General features: G+C 47.3%; 1 protein-coding gene across 4 annotated transcripts in view; it reads right to left on the bottom strand.

The window, feature by feature from the left end:
• Positions 1–20,887, bottom strand: part of NLGN2 (neuroligin 2) — a 260,819-nt gene that overhangs the window by 188,489 nt on the left and 51,443 nt on the right. For 2 of the 4 annotated variants that reach the window (XR_016307274.1, XR_016307275.1), the window contains exon 1: positions 12,071–12,534. Coding sequence is in view for 2 of the 4 variants with exons in the window: in XM_089656768.1 (XP_089512894.1) it covers positions 12,071–12,488 (418 nt within the window). In the remaining 2 variants the exon portion in view is untranslated. Of the gene's footprint in view, positions 1–12,070; positions 13,014–20,887 lie in introns of those variants that run through there. The other 2 variants (XM_089656768.1, XM_089656769.1) reach the window with 1 other exon arrangement.

The raw sequence follows: 20,887 nt of genomic DNA, 5'->3' as shown, positions 1-20,887 counted from the left end.
CGAGCTGAGCTGCCAAGTCACCTATGGGAGAGAGAGGAGGGGCAGCTGAGCTGCCAAGTCACTGCTGGGAGGGGGAGCAGGGTGAGCTGAGCTGCTAAAAGTAAAAGTGCTTTTACTGTAAACGTTGAAGATGAATTACTCCACCTCGCCTGCAGCTACAGAGGTCAGTGAGAGCCTTTCTTAAAGCTCTAGAATAGAATACATATGCATGTGACTGTCAGTGGCCCGACCACAGCTGCACTTTAAAGCGGCAATTTTCTCAAGTAAACTATGATGGAGGAGTAGGGTGATGGACAGCCGGTGGCAGAGAAGACGATTGTTCTCCAGGAAAAAGCGCGGCGTATCCGCAGCCCGTCAGCGAAGACGGCCTATCATCCATTTTTAGCAGGCTGCGCCTGTGTGGGCAGATGAGACGCATTTGTTCTCCGCGCCGTCCTGATCTCCGTCTTTCTTCCATCCTCCTCCTCCTTTATTCTTTGTAAAAAAAAAACATGACAAGTGACGGAGCTGGAGACAGCCGTATGAAATCTATAAAATACAACATGCTGCCGTCCCGTTCATCGAGATGAAAAAAAAATCCGCCTCTGTTCCCGCTCAGCCTCCATTCCCTCCTCCGTCCTTTTTTTTTTTTTCTCGTGGCACCCAGTGGCAAAGCAGCCAGATAAAAGGTATAAAAAGGAATGAAAACGATGAATGAAACCGCAAAGAAGGACTGATGGTTATATATACGTTCCCAGACAAAGTTCAAACTCCCCCCCACCAAAAAAAAAAAAAATCCTAGTAACTCAACCAAGTGATGGGTGACTACAGGAAAAATGTCTGCTGAAAGTCCTGCTTCTGTAGTCACCAATCTGATCCCTGATCCTGATTGGTCGATGAAGGAACAGAGGGTCTAATGGCAATGCACTGATGACATCATCGACGGTAGCGCTGACTGTGTGTGCCCTGCCTGGCTTTACATACACTACAGATTTATAAAAAAGCATTCGTTGGCTGAATGTCACAAACATTCGCCCGGCCATAATGAATTTTTCCCTTTGATTTGTCCATTAGGTTCATTATTGGCTCCATCTAGTGGCCGTAATGCGGTATTTTCCTTGCTTGAGGGATTTCAGGAAAAATACCCCATGGCGGCCACTGGGGGGAGCCGTCAAGCATAGGAAATAAAGATATCAGGCAGAATTTGGAGGGAAATTTGTTACAGCTGGGAATATGCCTGTGACATTCGGCCAGCAAATGTTTTTATAAACGGACCCCTTAGTCCCCGGTCACACCGATCCGACTTTGAAATCGTGTGACCCCCCCCAGTGAAGTCGCACGATTTCAAAGTCGGATGTCATTCCGACACGAGGTGCGGCTGGCAAGACACGCCCGGTATGACCGGGCACTTAAGTGATTGTAAACCTCAGACATGAATTATGAACAAAGCATGTCCCTCTATGGTGTGTGCTTGTCCCAGTCCAGAGCACCTATTTCTGTCCGCTACCTCGTTCCTCTACATCAGGGGTCTCCAAACGTTGGAAACAAAGGGCCAGTTTACTGCCCTGGCATCAGTGGGAGTAAACCATACCCTAGGCTTGGTGGTCAGAGGGAGGAACAGTAGTGCCCCGTCCTTGGGGTCAGTGGGAGGAACAGTGCCCCGTCCTTGGGGTCAGTGGGAGGAACAGTACTGCCCCATCCTTGGGGTCAGTGGGAGGAACAGTAGTGCCCTGTCCTTGGGGTCAGTGGGAGGAACAGTACTGCCCCGTCCTTGGGGTCAGTGGGAGGAACAGTAGTGCCCTGTCCTTGGGGTCAGTGGGAGGAACAGTACTGCCCCGTCCTTGGGGTCAGTGGGAGGAACAGTACTGCCCCGTCCTTGGGGTCAGTGGGAGGAACAGTACTGCCCCGTCCTTGGGGTCAGTGGGAGGAACAGTAGTGCCCCGTCCTTGGGGTCAGTTGGAGGAACAGTAGTGCCCCGTCATTGGGGTCAGATGGAGGAACAGTAGTGCCCCGTCCTTGGGGTCAGTGGGAGGAACAGTACTGCCCCGTCCTTGGGGTCAGTGGGAGGAACAGTAGTGCCCCGTCCTTGGGGTCAGTTGGAGGAACAGTAGTGCCCCATCCTTGGGGTCAGTTGGAGGAACAGTAGTGCCCCGTCCTTGGGGTCAGTAGGAGGAACAGTAGTGCCCCGTCTTTGGGGTCAGTAGGAGGAACAGTAGTGCCCCGTCCTTGGGGTCAGTTGGAGGAACAGTAGTGCCCCGTCATTGGGGTCAGTTGGAGGAACAGTAGTGCCCCGTCCTTGGGGTCAGTGGGAGGAACAGTAGTGCCCCGTCCTTGGGGTCAGTTGGAGGAAAAGTAGTGCCCCGTCCTTGGGGTCAGTAGGAGGAACAGTAGTGCCCCGTCCTTGGGGTCAGTGGGAGGAACAGTAGTGCCCCGTCCTTGGGGTCAGTAGGAGGAACAGTAGTGCCCCGTCCTTGGGGTCAGTTGGAGGAACAGTAGTGCCCCGTCCTTGGGGTCAGTTGGAGGAACAGTAGTGCCCCGTCCTTGGGGTCAGTGGGAGGAACTGTGCCCCGTCGCTGGGGTCAGTAGGAGGAACAGTAGTGCCCCCTCATTGGGGTCAGTGGGAGGAACAGTAGTGCCCCGTCCTTGGGGTCAGTGGGAGGAACAGTAGTGCCCCGTCATTGGGGTCAGTGGGAGGAGCAGTAGTGCCCCGTCCTTGGGGTCAGTGGGAGGAACAGTACTGCCCCGTCCTTGGGGTCAGTGGGAGGAACAGTAGTGCCCCGTCCTTGGGGTCAGTTGGAGGAACAGTAGTGCCCCATCCTTGGGGTCAGTTGGAGGAACAGTATTCCCCCGTCCTTGGGGTCAGTAGGAGGAACAGTAGTGCCCCGTCCTTGGGGTCAGTAGGAGGAACAGTAGTGCCCCGTCCTTGGGGTCAGTTGGAGGAACAGTAGTGCCCCGTCATTGGGGTCAGTTGGAGGAACAGTAGTGCCCCGTCCTTGGGGTCAGTTGGAGGAACAGTAGTGCCCCGTCCTTGGGGTCAGTTGGAGGAACAGTAGTGCCCCGTCCTTGGGGTCAGTGGGAGGAACTGTGCCCCGTCGCTGGGGTCAGTAGGAGGAACAGTAGTGCCCCCTCATTGGGGTCAGTGGGAGGAACAGTAGTGCCCCGTCCTTGGGGTCAGTGGGAGGAACAGTAGTGCCCCGTCATTGGGGTCAGTGGGAGGAGCAGTAGTGCCCCGTCCTTGGGGTCAGTTGGAGGAACAGTAGTGCCCCGTCCTTGGGGTCAGTTGGAGGAACAGTAGTGCCCCGTCCTTGGGGTCAGTGGGAGGAACAGTAGTGCCCCGTCCTTGGGGTCAGTTGGAGGAACAGTAGTGCCCCGTCCTTGGGGTCAGTGGGAGGAACAGTACATTTTTTTTATTATTATTGTATTATTTTTATTATTATTATATTTTGAGATTGTAAGCTCCCAGGATCAGGGCCCTCCTATCCCTCTTGTATTGATCTGTATTATTGCTGTATTGTCTCCCGTTATATTGTAAAGTGCTGAGCAAACTGTTGGCGCCATAAATCCTGTATAATAATAATAATGATAATATTATTATTTTATTATTATTATTATTATTATATTATTTTATTATTATTATCATTATTATTATTATTATTATTATATTTTTTTTTATTATTATTATCATTATTATTATATTTTTTTTTATTATTATTATCATTATTATTATTATTATTATTATATTATTTTATTATTATTATTATCATTATTATTATTATTATATTTTTTTATTATTATTATTATTATTATATTATTTTATTATTATTATTATTATTATTATTATCATTATTATTATTATTATATTTTATTATTATTATATTATTTTATTATTATTATAATTATTATTATTATTATTATTATTATATTATTTTATTATTATTATCATTATTATTATTATTATATTATTTTATTATTATTATCATTATTATTATCATTATTATTATTATTATTATTATATTTTTTTTTATTATTATTATCATTATTATTATTATTATATTTTTTTTTATTATTATTATCATTATTATTATTATTATTATTATTATTATATTATTTTATTATTATTATTATCATTATTATTATTATTATATTTTTTTATTATTATTATTATTATTATATTATTTTATTATTATTATTATTATTATTATTATCATTATTATTATTATTATATTTTATTATTATTATATTATTTTATTATTATTATAATTATTATTATTATTATTATTATTATATTATTTTATTATTATTATCATTATTATTATTATTATATTATTTTATTATTATTATCATTATTATTATTATTATTATATTTTTTTATTATTATTATTATTATTATTATTATTATTATATTATTTTATTATTATTATTATTATTATTATTATTATTATTATTAGTGTCCATATAGAGTGAGCAAGTACAAAGTTAGACCGAGAGCACCGTGCAAAGCAATAAAAAGCCCAGTTAGGCTCAGAGTGTGCTTCCCCTCCCCCATACTGTGCTGCTGCAGGAGGCTGATATGAAAACAGAGTCAGGCTCTTATACATACTGTCATGAAAATAATACATTTAATGCCCAAATGAATACATAATTGAAATGAATTGGATCTTTTTATCAGCTGATAGATGTCCCCCACACACACTAACATTCCATCCGAGTTCGATCAATAATTTGCTCATTGCGATATCTCCGATGGTGTTTATGGGAAAATCCAGTCACGTGGTCCTTGTTTCCAATCGACTTTCCACAGTCTCGAAAAGAATCCACGAGCCGGGTTGGGAAGTTTACGATCGCTATAGACGGGACGGCAAGGGTGCAGAATACGGCTGGCGATCTCTTTTTTTTTTCGATTTATACTTCTACTTTGTAACGGGATGAAATGATGAAACGTGATGTGTTACTGTCATTGTGTTCAGCATTTTGATCGAGTTTAATAAGAAAGCCGCCAAGCGCGTGGCGTACTGAAAGGAATGACCCAAGCGGGATCACAATTACAACTGAAAGTTGGTTTTGGATAGAGTAGAGGGGGGTTAACCCCGACCCCCCTTCCCCACTGTCTGTGTCCCACGGGGGAAATTTACCTTCATTTCCTGTCTCACTCCAGGAAGTGAAGGGAAGTCCCCTCTTAGCTGCCACCTCAAGAAGTGTCCTCGTTGGGAATGGTCACCAGGACCAGTAGAGAAGGTGAATCTTCCCGAAGACGTCAATGAAGACCCAGCAGGGTTGATGTCCTCTACTACCTTATACAGGACCAGAGAATTGGGGTCCCAGACAGAGTCGATGTGTGGACGTAGTTCGATCCTTACCCTGAATCTAGCCCGACCTAAGCCCAGGACTTTTTTTGTTGTGCCAGAACGCACCGGTAGTGTCGATTCAAGTCCTGGTCCTCAGGGGCGTAGATACAGGAGGGCATATGGGAGGGGGGTAAAGGAGCAGTGCAGCAGACAGTGATGTTTATAGGGGTGAGATCCACTTCGAGAACCGCCACGTAGGGGGGGCGCCACAAAATGGGTGAGGATGACAGCAGGGTGCCGGGTGATGGAACGCTCTCTGTGTGCCGGAACCTAGGGAGTGTGTGTGTACAGGAAAGAACACCAATGCTGGGGGGTCTATTGTTCCAGAAAGGCCCTGACCACCAATACTGGGGGTGGGGGTTTTTTGCTCCACCCAGGCCCTGACCACCGATTGTGGGGGTTTATTGTTCCAACCAGCCCCTGACCCCCAATGCTGGAGGAGGGGGTTTATTATTCCAGAAAGGCCCTGACCACTAATGCTGGGGGGTTTCTTGTTCCATTCAGGCACAGACCACCAATGCTGGGGGTGGGGGTTTATTGTTCCAGCCAGCCACTGGCCACCATTTCTTGGGGTGGGGGTTTATTGTTCCAGCCAGCCACTGACCACCATTTCTGGGGGTGGGGGTTTATTGTTCCAGCCAGCCACTGCCCATCAATGCTGCAGAAGGGCTTTATTATTCCAACCAGCCACTGACCACCTATGCTGGGGGTGGGGTTTATTGTTCCACCCAGGCCCTGCCCACCAAAGCTTGGGGTCTGATTTATTGTTCCAGCCATCTACTGACCACCAATGGACAACACTGCTCCTTTATAGACAGAAGACAGAGAGTGAGCGTTCTCACCGTAGTACAGGACGTGCTTGTGGCAGGATCGCCAGGAGAAAATAAGGGAAAAAAGAAAACGAATGCATCCACCGCATTCCAGGACTGGTAAGCTGCAACATTCAATATTTTTGTTTATTTTAAGTTAAACCCAACACTTAGAGGTTTCACAACAAAAAGGCCATCAGAATGTCCATGTCTGCAGGACAGACAATAGGAAATGTCCACGTCACCCAAGGACACCCATGGACACCTAAAGAAAGACCCTCCTCCTCTACAGTATAGAAGACAGAAGAATCGGCACTTGACATAGAAATGGATTTAGATGAATATTTTGGGTTTTACCTTAGAACTTTAGGAACTAACTCAGCAATTGGTTTCAAAGACGGGATTGTTTGATGGGCAGAGAGAAGTATTGAAGAGTGCCAACCCGTGTGATATTCTTTGTGCTTTGACTTTTACAGCCAATATAATTAATAATTGATAATAAAGAACAAGTATCCGGTAAACTCCTCTGATCTGTTCAAAAATGCCTTGAATTAAAGACTTCATAGTTGATTAAAAAAAAGAATTATTGCGTGGTAATGAAAATACGGCATGCACTGTGCTTTCATTAAGTCACCCTGGTCGAATTCCTGCTTTTCCATCGAACCAAGGGAAAGTGCCTGATGATTTGTTTTGCAAGCTCAACAGTTTATTCACCTCCATAGAGGAGGGCTGGCGAGTAAGGCAAATGTCCCTCAAAGTAAAGGTTTCTTGCTGCAATGGTTACAAGGCCTACTGTAGGACACTCAATCCACCAACCGTGGTGAGGAAAATTGGAAGGATAAGCTGACAATGGTGACAAGGCCTACTGTAGGATGCTCAATCCACCAACCATGGTGACCAAAATGAGAAGGATAAGCTGACAATGAAGCCTATTGTAGGACACTCAATCCACCAATCATGGTGACGAAAATTGGAAGGATAATCTAACAATGGTGACAACGCCTACTGTAGGACACTCAATCCACCAACCGTGGTGAGGAAAATTGGAAGGATAAGCTGACAATGGTGACAAGGCCTACTGTAGGACACTCAATCCACCAACCGTGGTGAGGAAAATTGGAAGGATAAGCTGACAATGGTGACAAGGCCTACTGTAGGATGCTCAATCCACCAACCATGGTGACCAAAATGAGAAGGATAAGCTGACAATGAAGCCTACTGTAGGACACTCAATCCACCAACCGTGGTGAGGAAAATTGGAAGGATAAACTGACAATGGTGACAAGGCCTACTGTAGGATACTCAATCCACCAACCATGGTGACCAAAATTGGAAGGATAAGCTGAAAATGTTGACAAGACCTACTGTAGAACACTCAATCCACCAACCATGGTGACCAAAATTGGAAGGATAAGCTGACAATGGTGACAAGGCCTATTGTAGGATACTCAATCCACCAACCATTGTGACCATAATGGGAAGGATAAACCGACAATGGTGACAAGGCCTACTATAGGACGCTCAATCCACCAACCATGGTGACCAAAATTGGCAAGATAAGCTGACAATGGGGACAAGGCCTACTGTAGGACACTCAATCCACCAACCATGGTGACTAAAATTGGAAGTATAAGCTGACAATGGTGACAAGGCCTACTGTAGGACACTCAATCCACCAATAATTTTGGCCAAAATTGGAAGGGTAAGCTGTCAATTGGATAATGTTTGTAGGAATCTTAAGACTTTTGGGATGGTGGTGATATCTCAGAAGCAGCAAATCTTGGATGTCATGTCAAGGGGTTTAGAAGTTCAAAGAAGTTTTCTAGCAGCCACTTTGGTTGGATAAAATCTTTAGGTGTTCAGGAACTGGATATACTGTAGGGAGGAAGTCGGTACATGTACACCTAGCTTAACCATCAACAACCATTTTAACCAATGTAGGTTTTATTCACTACCTGCGTACAACGGGATCTTCACTGCAACCTAGATCTATAGCCATAGCAGACAATGAAACTGCTAAAGGAACCAAAAGCTCAGAGGGCTTTTCATCGTTTGCTCACCCACTGATTTACCCAGGCAGCAGTAGCATTTTTGTAAATACAAAGGCTCTACCCAGACACACAGCCTGCATGGGAAAAGACACATACAAGTCACAGCATGTGATATCCAGCTGCTTACAGGGAAGAGAGAAGGGGGAGCAGTTCCACCTTGGAGTGCAAGCCTGCCAGTGTCACATCTACCATGTAGAGGGATTGCTGGGACCTGCAGTCCACCCTAAAGACACCGGATCTGGAGATATGCCCGTATGGACTCTGCAGTGAATGGACGCTCATCCTGTGCAGGTATGCTGGGGCAGCCAACAAGCCTGAGTTAGGGATTAGGGATGTTAGAAAAAGACTGCGCACTTAGTTTGAAGTTGTAATGTTTGGAACTTTCAGTAAAGTTTTTGAAACTTTGCCTTTGCCTGGACTGAAGTTACTAAAGGGATGTAATGCAAGTAACCAGCACATACATGTAGTTTCCAGCCTGGGTCAGAAAGCACATTGGGGTATGAAGACAGCCCCATAACTGTTAACACAGTGTGGAGTATAAGCAGATGGTTGCCAAGGGTATCAGAGGTCTAGCAAGCAGCCTGTCGTGAAGCGCGTACATGTGGCAGGTGGGACAGTCACTTGCAGGAGGAGTTGTTGACAGCCGCCGTGATCAGGTCCATCTCCTATAGCAACAGAAGCAGATCAGCGCTGCAGAGATCCTCAGCTTGTGCACAGGTACGGAAGAACAAGAGTTAAGTGAATGCGAGCATGGAGCCCGCTCTAGGTGCTCTAGGTGCACGGAGGGATTCCATTCCATTACTAGGAGTGAAGTAGCGAAGATATGCTGGACAGCTGAAGAGGGCATCAACTCTTCTAAATGCAACAAGTGACAGACGTGGTGTACATAGACATGGGGTTCAAAAGAATTAACTATACTTCAGTCTTCTGTTCAAATGTACATGGTGTACGGCTATCTTTGAGTTAGAGGTCTGCCATAAGGTAAGTTATCCCTGAAAGCTGCCTCCTCCCTGGCCCAGGGGATTGACGAGGACGGCACATGAAGAGGTTCCCCATGTACAAGGCCGTGACCCTGTCCTAGGTGGCCAGCGTAGTCCAGAAGAACTCACCCCAGGGTAGGTCTTCCATGTGACCCACACTTGGCATCCAACAAGGAGGGGAACATGGGGGAGGTACCAACCACCTACTAGCCCACCCACCGCTTACAAGTGCAGTGGGACAAGGACTAGGAGAAATGTAACGGGACGGCATCTGAGAGAAAATCTACTCAATGTAATGGGACAGTTCCTAAGAGAAAGTCTACTCAAGGTAAAGGGACAGTGCCTAAGAGAAAATCTACTCAATGTAATGGGACAGTGCCTAAGCAAAAGTCTACTCCATGTAATGGGACAGTGCCTAAAAGAAGGTCCACTCAATGTAATGGGACAGTGCCAGTGCCTAAGAGAAAAACTACTCAATGTAATGGGACAGTGCCTAAGAGAAAGTCTACTCAATGTAATGGGACAGTTCCTAAGAGAAGGTCTACTCAATGTAATGGGACAGTTCCTAAGAGAAGGTCTACTCAATGTAATGGGACAGTTCCTAAGAGAAAAACTACTCAATGTAATGGGACGGCATCTACAAGAAAATCTACACAATGTAATGGGACAGTGCTTCAGAGAAAATCTACACAATATAATGGGACAGTGCCTAAGAGAAAGTCTACTTAATGTAATGGGACAGTTGCTAAGAGAAGGTCTACTCAATGTAATGGGACAGTTGCTAAAAGAAAATCTACTCAATGTAATGGGACAGTTCCTAAAAGAAAGTCTACTCAATGTAATGGGACAGTGCCTAAGAGAAAGTCTATATTGTAAAGCGCTGAGCAAACTGTTGGCGCTATATAAATCCTGTATAATAATAATAGTACTGAATGTAATGGGACAGTTCCTAAGAGAAAGTCTACTCAATGTAATGGGACAGTGCCTAAGAGAGTCTACTCAATGTAATGGGACAGTGCCTAATAGAAAATCTACTCAATGTAATGGGACAGTTCCAAAGAGTAAGTCTACTGAATGTAATGGGACAGTGCCTAAGAGAAAATCTACTCAATGTAAAGGGACAGTTCCTAAGAGACAGTCTACTCAATGTAATGGGACAGTTCCTAAGAGAGTCTACTCAATGTAATGGGACAGTTCCTAAGAGATAGTCTACTCAATCTAATGGGACAGTGCCTAAGAGAAAGTCTACTCAATGTAATTGGAAGGCATCTAAGAGAAAGTCTACTCAATGTAAAGGGACAGTGCCTAAGAGAGTCTACTCAATGTAATGGGACAGTTCCTAAGAGACAGTCTACTCAATGTAATGGGACAGTTCCTAAGAGAAAGTCAACTCAATGTAATGGGACAGTGCCTAAGAGAAAGTCTACTAGTGCACTGAGATTTTTCCCAAGAAAGAAAGGTTCTACCATCTGTACTTGGCCAATACCTGAGTGAAATTGTTCCTTTGTAGGGCCTCTGTACTTGACTTGTGATTGCTGCTGATATATTAGTTGTGACCCTGGACTATCTTCTGGATTCTGCTATTAATCTTTCCCTGCCTATGCATGACTCCCACATTGCCCTCAACTTCTCTACAGATGCCAATGGACAATCATTGTTAAATGAATTGGTTTCTTGCTGGGAATGTCCTTTACCTCTGTATACTGGAACAATTCATGAGTAGAGTCAGACTGGGATTAAGGCAGAATGGGGCCCTACACAAAGTAGCAGCTTTGCCCCCCCTATCCTTTTGACTGACTTTGATAAGGACTGTACTGTGACAGCATTTTTTTACCAGATTGGCCCTATCAGACGCCAACTACCTACAGTGAATCCTACCTGGCTGGTACACATCTTTGACCAATTGCGCTATCCCCCAGTTAACTGCAAGAGTATGACGATTGTAGCTGGGCCTCATAGACATCCATTTGCCTTGGTGATGATTCAGCTCTGGGTGGGGTAATTGATCCAGGAGTCACCATTAGGGTATCTTGGTTTTCTTTTGGGTCATTAGTAGGGGAGCGACGTTCAAAACTTGGGCATATTGGGCTTTGATCCTACTTACTATGGTGTGAAGGCCAGAATGGGGGAAATGGTGAGGATGGTGAACATGGAGGTAATGGTAGGCGGGCCACTGAGTGACTCTTCGGTCCCCAGTGGAAAGCCTCACAAGTGTCACACATAATGTATATGATATTCAACGCTGGAGGAGAGATGGACACCAATGCCGTAATGTCATCGCCACCCTACACGGCAAAGCAGTCAGGAGTTACGGGTTGACATATCATGCATTCGAGGTTTATACACACAATCCGTGTCTTCACAGTGTCAACTGATGTCCTTATTAACGATGTGGCGGAGAAAGTCATCGCCTGTCAGCTCGATCAGCGATATTCCCAGCTCTGAATCATTATTATGTCTGACATTATAATGTCAAATCCATCCAACCGGAACGGATCTCATCACTGCTTACTGATTATAGCGCTATACTTTTCAGGGCCTATTATAGTGCAACGTCTACCAGTACGTTGATCCGGCTGGTGATACAACTGCAGTGCTGGCACTCGGTGCAGTGTGAATATTCGACACTCAATACTGCAAAACAATCAGTATTATTATTTAGTGATCGTTACCCGTCTAATTTGAGAATAAACACTATATATGTGATTATTATCTGTGTATACCATCATTATCTGAGTGTATGGAGTGGTCATTATCGGTGCCTAGGCAATGGTAGTTGTAGTATGCTACCTATTTGTGGAGTAGGTATGAGCACTTACTATCTACGTGTAGACACTCAGTCCTTCTACTACCCATTGCACCAGGTTCACAAGCAGTGTGCACATGACAAAAACACGCAGTCTCACCATCTTCCAGAGGGACGTAGATGTTGAGGTACAGACAATCCTCGCTCTGGTTTTGTACGTATCCGGCCACCACATCCATGTTCTCGGTGAACCATAAAGGCAGCATAATTCCGGGTAACATTCCGTGCAAGTTTTGTGGGCAAACAGGAGCAAAGGTGGTGGCGTTCCGTACTTCCGTCCAAGATGCCGGCGCCTCGGGCGGCTGAAACCTGCGCTCTCCTATGGGCGGGGTGGCAAAAGGCACCCCCAGGTACTGTACAACGGGGCCCAGGATCTCATTGTTCAAGTCTTTCTTCACGCCACGCAATTTCCCATAGTTTGTGTTGACCACAGGATATTTCTCGTCTCCCTTTTGCCCTGACACGGGGCAAGCGGCCAGCAGCCACAGCATGAAGGGGGCTCGAAGATCCGGCGCCATGGGAAGAAAAAAAAATTGGTCTCCTGGAACCTCTTAAGACTTCCTGGGGCCAAAAGGAGCAGTTGAGACTTCCCAAGAAAGGTTTCAAAAATAAAGTATCAATGTTAAGAGGTGAAACAAAAAGATTTTATGCAAAAACATTCATTTTTAAATGATTGGAGGGTGGGGGGTGTTGGAGTATTACAAAAAAAGCAATAAAATTTAGAAGAAAAATGAAAAAAAAAAAAATTGGGTAACAAATGGGCAATAATCCTCTACAACGAGAGCGTGGTGTATTTTTGAGGCAAAGTTAAACATAGGGGGTACATTTTTGGAGAGTGGTGTTGGTACCAAGTCATAGGAGGCAGGAGAAGACTTAGGCCAAGACAAAAAGAGAGGACGTGAGGAACATCGGAGAAGAGGCGGCCACCAGACAGAGAGACAGATGAGGTTGTGCAGAAGACACCATTCTATTACGTTCCATCGCGGACCCGTACATAGGGTGCTGAGCTACGGCAGGGCCTCCACGAGACAGACATTGAAATCCTGAGAGGGAGACAAGACAAAAGAAAAGCGAGGGGTGAAAACAGAAACAGGAAATTAAGCAGGCAACGTCTATTTTAAGAAGACAATAAATATGAGTCTCTTTCAGCACCTCGCTACCTAGCTGCCCAATCCTCCTCCTCCTCCTCTCCAGTCCGCTTCCCCCGAATATAATGAGCGGGATCATTTATTTAATTAAACTGTTCCTTCTGTTTATAGTTTGAAATCCAACAATTATAGTAACAAACTTATAATTAGTGAATGTGCAAGAGATTGAGGGGGCTAGAGCGAGCGGGAACAAGAGGAAAGGGAGACCGTGTTGTAGGCAACGAAGGAGAAAAATTATGGTAGGTGGGTAGGGAGAGGAACGAAGGAACAAGGACTGAGAAGGGTTACCTGTCCATCCTTTAATGACAAATGGAAAAATTTTGGTAAAATATTTCAGGCTTACTGTAAAGCAACCAATGGTTCGAATTTTTGCATAAAGGCCTTCAGACCAGGACCATTGTTTCCTCTATAAAACATAACAAAATTCCAAGTGCTACTGTAAACCAACCAATGGTTCGAATTTTTGCATAAAGGCCTTCAGACCAGGACCATTGTTTCCTCTATAAAACATAGCAAAATTCCGAGAGCTACTGTAAAGCAACCAATGGTTCGAATTTTTGCATAAAGGCCTTCAGACCAGGACCATTGTTTCCTCTATAAAACATAACAAAATTCCGAGAGCTACTGTAAAGCAACCAATGGTTTGAATTTTTGCATAAAGGCCTTCAGACCAGGACCATTGTTTCCTCTATAAAACATAACAAAATTCCAAGAGCTACTGTAAAGCAACCAATGGTTCGAATTTTTGCATAAAGGCCTTCAGACTAGGACCATTGTTTCCTCTATAAAACATAACAAAATTCCGAGAGCTACTGTAAAGCAACCAATGATGGTTCGAATTTTTGCATAAAGGCCCTCAGACCAGGACCATTTTTTCCTCTATAAAACATAGCAAAATTCCGAGAGCTACTGTAAAGCAACCAATGGTTCGAATTTTTGCATAAAGGCCTTCAGACCAGGACCATTGTTTCCTCTATAAAACATAGCAAAATTCCGAGAGCTACTGTAAAGCAACCAATGGTTCGAATTTTTGCATAAAGGCCTTCAGACCAGGACCATTGTTTCCTCTATAAAACATAGCAAAATTCCGAGAGCTACTGTAAAGCAACCAATGGTTCGAATTTTTGCATAAAGGCCTTCAGACTAGGACCATTGTTTCCTCTATAAAACATAACAAAATTCCGAGAGCTACTGTAAACCAACCAATGGTTCCAATTTTTGCATAAAGGCCTTCAGACCAGGACCATTGTTTCCTCTATAAAACATAGCAAAATTCCGAGAGCTACTGTAAACCAACCAATGGTTCGAATTTTTGCATAAAGGCCTTCAGACCAGGACCATTGTTTCCTCTATAAAACATAACAAAATTCCGAGAGCTACTGTAAACCAACCAATGGTTCGAATTTTTGCATAAAGGCCTTCAGACTAGGACCATTGTTTCCTCTATAAAACATAGCAAAATTCCGAGAGCTACTGTAAAGCAACCAATGGTTCGAATTTTTGCATAAAGGCCTTCAGACTAGGACCATTGTTTCCTCTATAAAACATAACAAAATTCCAAGAGCTACTGTAAATATTCCTTTCCTAATTCTGCAGTTAATTCAGAAATCTAATGGAGCTCCAAGATTTTTGAAAATGTTTCTTTTTGACCATCTCTCCATCAAGCCAATTCTGACATTTCTCTCCTACGTGTAAAACGTCAGTCATTTTTTTGCTAGAAAATGACTTAGAACCCCTAAACATTATATATTGAGATGTATTTTTTTAGCAGAGGCCCTAGAGAATAAAATGATGGGTGTTGCCATTTTTTTATGTCACACAGCGGTTTTTTCAATTTTTTGGGGGAAAAAATACACTTGAAGGAATTTTAATTCACACAAACACAATATAATATCTAATTTTTTTGCTAAATATAAAAGGTGATGCTACGCAAATAAATAGATACCTAACATGTTACTTAGTTACATAGTTAGTCTGGCTAAAAAAAGACAAAAGTCCATCCAGATCAACCATTAAAAAAAAAGTTATAATCCTACACCCACAGTTGATCCAGAGGAAGGCAAAAAAACCCAGCAAAGCACGATCCAATTTGCTCCTGCAGGGGAAAAAATTCTTTCCTGATCCCCCGAGAGGCAATCGGATATTCCCTGGATCTACTTTCCCTATAAATGTTACATCCAGTTATATTCTGTGTATCCAAGAAAGAATCCAGGACTTTCCTACAGCAATCCACTGAGCTGGCCACAACCAACTCTGGAGGGAGTCTATTCCACATTCTCACAGCTCTTACTGTGAAGAAACCTTTCCTTGTTTACATTTCTTTTCTTCCAGATGTAAAGAGCGCCCCCTTGTCCTCTGTGATGACCTCAGGGGGGAATAACTCTACACCGAGTTCCCTATATGAACCCCTGATGTATTATACATGTATGCTTTAAAATTGCGCACATGGTGCCAAACTACAGTGCCTAGAAATCTCCATAGGTGACGTTTTAAAAGCTTTTACAGGTTACCAGTTTAGATTACCACAGGAGGTTTGGAGAGAACATGATTTCTCTCGCTCTAACGTTCGCGACGATACCTCACATGTGTGGTGTGATCGCCATTTACATATGTGTGCGGAACTAACATATGCATTTGCGTATGAGCACGGGGGAGGGGACGCTTTTCATTTTTTAAAAAAAGTTATTTATTTTATTTGAAACTTTTTTTTTTTACTTTGTATTTTTATAAATTTTTATGAATGTTATTGCTTTCACAAGGGATGAACAACTTCCCTTGTGAAAGCACAGGCAGTGACAGGTCCTCTTTATGGAGAGATCTGGGGTCTATTAGACCCCAGATGTCTCCTCTGGTCTCCGGTGCAGCCGATCAGACACAGATCGGTCTGATCGGCTGCTTACCAAGCCGAAACCGGAAGTGACAAAATCCTTGTTGCTTCCATTTTCCCTGGTCATGGAGAAGGGGGAATGACGTCAGTTCCTCTCTCTCTGTGGTTGCAGCAGTCCTGGGCTCTGCGATCAGATGGCAGAGCCTGGGCAAGGCGGTGGCGGGAGGGGGGCACACCCTTCCGCCAACCGCAGAAGTGATCGAAGCGGACAGAAAAAGCTTACTCTGATTTCCATGCACACTGTGAGCTTCTGACAGTGTGCATTAGAAGCTGTGGCAAGTCACACAGAGCCCACCTCATATCTAGGCTGGAAGATGTCCAGCCTCATCTAGAGCATGGGTCTCCATACTTTCAAAACCAAGGGCCAGTTTACCGTCCAACTGTAGGAGGGCCGGATTATGGCCGGAGTAGCAAATGTCCTGGCATCAGTGGGAGTAACCAATGCCCCATCTTTGGTGCCATTGGGAGGACTAGTGCCTCATCGTTGGTTTCAAAGGAAGCAATTATGACCAATTGGTGTCAGCAGATTGAAAAGTGTCCAAAGGGCCAGATAAAGGCAGGTAAAGGGCCACATCTGGCCCCAGTTTGGAGACCACTTATCTAGAGTTTTCCTACCCAGCCTGACTGCTCCTGGCCCCCTTCATTCATTGGACTTCCATTCTTTTGCTCATGGAGGCTCGGCATGTAGGTGTCACCTAGGGCAGCTTACCTGGGAACCCCCTCTCTCCTCCAGACTGACATCCACCACATCAAAGCATTTTGATATATGCACAACCTCCAATGCCAGCCCACCTTTTTACATCAGGGCTGAGGGCTCTTGAGGAGTACTGAGGAAGGGTGCTGTGATGTCTTCAAGAAGCTGACCCGTCTCACAAACCATGAACTGATGACCTGACCAGGGGCGGACTGACCATTTGGAAACTCGGGCACTGCCCAAGGGCCCGGGGTCAGTAGGGGGCCCCATGAGATGCCCCTGGTACCTTTTCCATAGGCTTTTTTGAGTTTGGGCAAGGACACAGGGGCCCCATGATCCCCTATTGCTCAGGGGCCCCATGAGTTGTCAGTCCGCCCCTGGACCTTACTCATCCCAGGCTAACTCACACCAGGCTGCTATTCAGCCTCTATTCAGCCTCTAACTAAAGAACCTAGCTGGCTCCCCCTAGCTAACTAGAGGGGTACTACACATAGGTACTGATCTAATCCTAGTAGGGGACTGATTAAATCCACATAACCACACGCCTTTTCAAGGTAAATGTGTCAGCAACAAAAAGGAAGATGTGGTAATCTTGTACAAATCCGCATCTGCGGTAGATTTAGGCTGCGTGGGTGCCGGCAATGGGCTGTTTCCATCAATAAACCCCAGACTACATGCTACAACTGAACTGCTCCTCAAGGGTTTGATATACAGGACAGTAGAATGTAACAGAGGCCATCAAGTCTCCAAAGATCGGGTGCTCCGTTGGAGTGAGGGTTTTGTATATAATTCATAGATCAGGGAGAAGGTTTTACAGATTTGGGAAATTAAGATAAAAGATTATGAAAGACCCAAGAGAACAACATTTACATTTCGTGCAGCTGAGGACATAATGGATGGGCTTGACCTCAACCCGTGAATGGCTTTCAGGTATGTTTAAGTATCTCGTTTCCTGATCCCACCGTGTGAAGTCATGGCGGAAGACTGGATATAATCCATTGGATAAAGGAAGAAGACACAGAGGTTTTATGCCCGCATCCCACCAATATACAGTATATAACACAAAACATTTGTATCAAAGAGACTGTGGGAGGGCATACAGGGTAGTGAGCAAAGCCAACAAATACCAACAAAACCCATAAAATGCCTATCTTATTGTACAAAACTTAAAAAAGGACATAGTAGTGATCATATCCATGTAACATACCCAGGTATAATCCACATCTGCACTACAGAGAACATTCCTGATTTTACAAAGAAGGTCCATATGTAGCACTACCCCCTAAGGAGTCGCTGAGTTTTGGGTTCCCCTACAGCACTGCACAGCCAGGCAACACACATTTTCTTCCACACCTGCACACTGGAGACAGTAAGCAGTCCTTGAGTTTGGTTTTGTGATTTTATTAAGGGGTTTTGAACTTGGATGGGGTGTATGAGATGCCCAAGGAAATGTCCGTGGACAAAAAGAAAAGTCTCTCCCTTAACCCCTCGCGTACAGGGCACTTCTACCCCCTTCCCGCCTACCGGGCACTTCTACCCCCTTCCTGCCTACCGGCCGCTTCTACCCCCTTCCTGCCTACAGGGCGCTTCTACCCCCTTCCTGCCCACCGGGTGCTTCTACCCCCTTCCCGCCTACAGGGCACTTCTACCCCCTTCCCCCCTACCGGGCGCTTCTACCCCCTTCCCCCCTACCGGGCGCTTCTACCCCCTTCCCGCCTACCGGGCGCTTCTACCATCTTCCCGCCTACCGGGCGCTTCTACCCCCTTCCTGCCTACAGGGCGCTTCTACCCCCTTCCCGCCTACAGGGCGCTTCTACCCCCTTCCCCCCTACCGGGCGCTTCTACCCCCTTCCCGCCTACAGGGCGCTTCTACCCCCTTCCCGCCTACCGGGCACTTCTACCCCCTTCCCGCCTACAGGGCGCTTCTACCCCCTTCCCGCCTACCGGGCGCTTCTACCCCCTTCCCGCCTACAGGGCGCTTCTACCCCCTTCCCGCCTACCGGGCGCTTCTACCCCCTTCCCGCCTACAGGGCGCTTCTACCCCCTTCCCGCCTACCGGACGCTTCTACCCCCTTCCCTCCTACAGGGCGCTTCTACCCCCTTCCTGCCTACAGGGCGCTTCTACCCCCTTCCCGCCTACCGGGCGCTTCTACCCCCTTCCCGCCTACAGGGCGCTTCTACCCCCTTCCCGCCTACAGGGCGCTTCTACCCCCTTCCCGACTACAGGGCGCTTCTACCCCCTTCCCGCCTACAGGACGCTTCTACCCCCTTCCCGCCTACAGGACGCTTCTACCCCCTTCCTGCCTATTGGGCACTTCTACCCCCTTCCTGCCTACAGGGCACTTCTACCCCCTTCCTGCCTACTGGACACTTCTACCCCCTTCCTGCCTACAGGGCACTTCTACCCCCTTCCTGCCTACCGGGCACTTCTACCCCCTTCCCGCCCACTGGAAACTTCTACCCCCTTCCTGCCTACAGGGCGCTTCTACCCCCTTCCTGCCCACCGGGTGCTTCTACCCCCTTCCCGCCTACAGGGCGCTTCTACCCCCTTCCCCCCTACCGGGCGCTTCTACCCCCTTCCCGCCTACAGGGCGCTTCTACCCCCTTCCCGCCTACCGGGCGCTTCTACCATTTTCCCGCCTACCGGGCGCTTCTACCCCCTTCCCGCCTACCGGGCACTTCTACCCCCTTCCCGCCCACTGGACACTTCTACCCCCTTCCTGCCTACAGGGCGCTTCTACCCCCTTCCTGCCCACCGGGTGCTTCTACCCCCTTCCCGCCTACAGGGCGCTTCTACCCCCTTCCCCCCTACCGGGCGCTTCTACCCCCTTCCCGCCTACAGGGCGCTTCTACCCCCTTCCCGCCTACCGGGCGCTTCTACCATTTTCCCGCCTACCGGGCGCTTCTACCCCCTTCCCGCCTACCGGGCGCTTCAACCCCCTTCCCGCCTACAGGGCGCTTCTACCCCCTTCCCGCCTACAGGGCGCTTCTACCCCCTTCCCGCCTACCGGACGCTTCTACCCCCTTCCCTCCTACAGGGCGCTTCTACCCCCTTCCTGCCTACAGGGCGCTTCTACCCCCTTCCCGCCTACCGGGCGCTTCTACCCCCTTCCCGCCTACAGGGCGCTTCTACCCCCTTCCCGCCTACCGGGCGCTTCTACCATTTTCCCGCCTACCGGGCGCTTCTACCCCCTTCCCGCCTACCGGGCACTTCTACCCCCTTCCCGCCCACTGGACACTTCTACCCCCTTCCTGCCTACAGGGCGCTTCTACCCCCTTCCTGCCCACCGGGTGCTTCTACCCCCTTCCCGCCTACAGGGCGCTTCTACCCCCTTCCCCCCTACCGGGCGCTTCTACCCCCTTCCCGCCTACAGGGCGCTTCTACCCCCTTCCCGCCTACCGGGCGCTTCTACCATTTTCCCGCCTACCGGGCGCTTCTACCCCCTTCCCGCCTACCGGGCGCTTCAACCCCCTTCCCGCCTACAGGGCGCTTCTACCCCCTTCCCGCCTACAGGGCGCTTCTACCCCCTTCCCGCCTACCGGACGCTTCTACCCCCTTCCCTCCTACAGGGCGCTTCTACCCCCTTCCTGCCTACAGGGCGCTTCTACCCCCTTCCCGCCTACCGGGCGCTTCTACCCCCTTCCCGCCTACAGGGCGCTTCTACCCCCTTCCCGCCTACCGGGCGCTTCTACCATTTTCCCGCCTACCGGGCGCTTCTACCCCCTTCCCGCCTACCGGGCGCTTCAACCCCCTTCCCGCCTACAGGGCGCTTCTACCCCCTTCCCGCCTACAGGGCGCTTCTACCCCCTTCCCGCCTACCGGACGCTTCTACCCCCTTCCCTCCTACAGGGCGCTTCTACCCCCTTCCCGCCTACCGGACGCTTCTACCCCCTTCCCGCCTACAGGGCGCTTCTACCCCCTTCCCGCCTACCGGACGCTTCTACCCCCTTCCCTCCTACCGGGCGCTTCTACCCCCTTCCCGCCTACCGGGCGCTTCTACCCCCTTCCCGCCTACCGGGCGCTTCTACCCCCTTCCCGCCTACCGGGCGCTTCTACCCCCTTCCCGCCTACAGGGCGCTTCTACCCCCTTCCCGCCTACCGGACACTTCTACCCCCTTCCCGCCTACCGGACACTTCTACCCCCTTCCCGCCTACCGGACACTTCTACCCCCTTCCTGCCTACAGGG

This window comes from Staurois parvus, unplaced genomic scaffold (assembly GCF_062004578.1).
Source record: "Staurois parvus isolate SC_StPar_1 unplaced genomic scaffold, SC_StPar_1.0 ptg000936l, whole genome shotgun sequence".
In the NCBI taxonomy this organism is placed as follows: domain Eukaryota; kingdom Metazoa; phylum Chordata; class Amphibia; order Anura; family Ranidae; genus Staurois; species Staurois parvus.
Note: the sequence above shows the minus strand (reverse complement) of the source record. Positions and strands in the feature narration are given on the sequence as shown.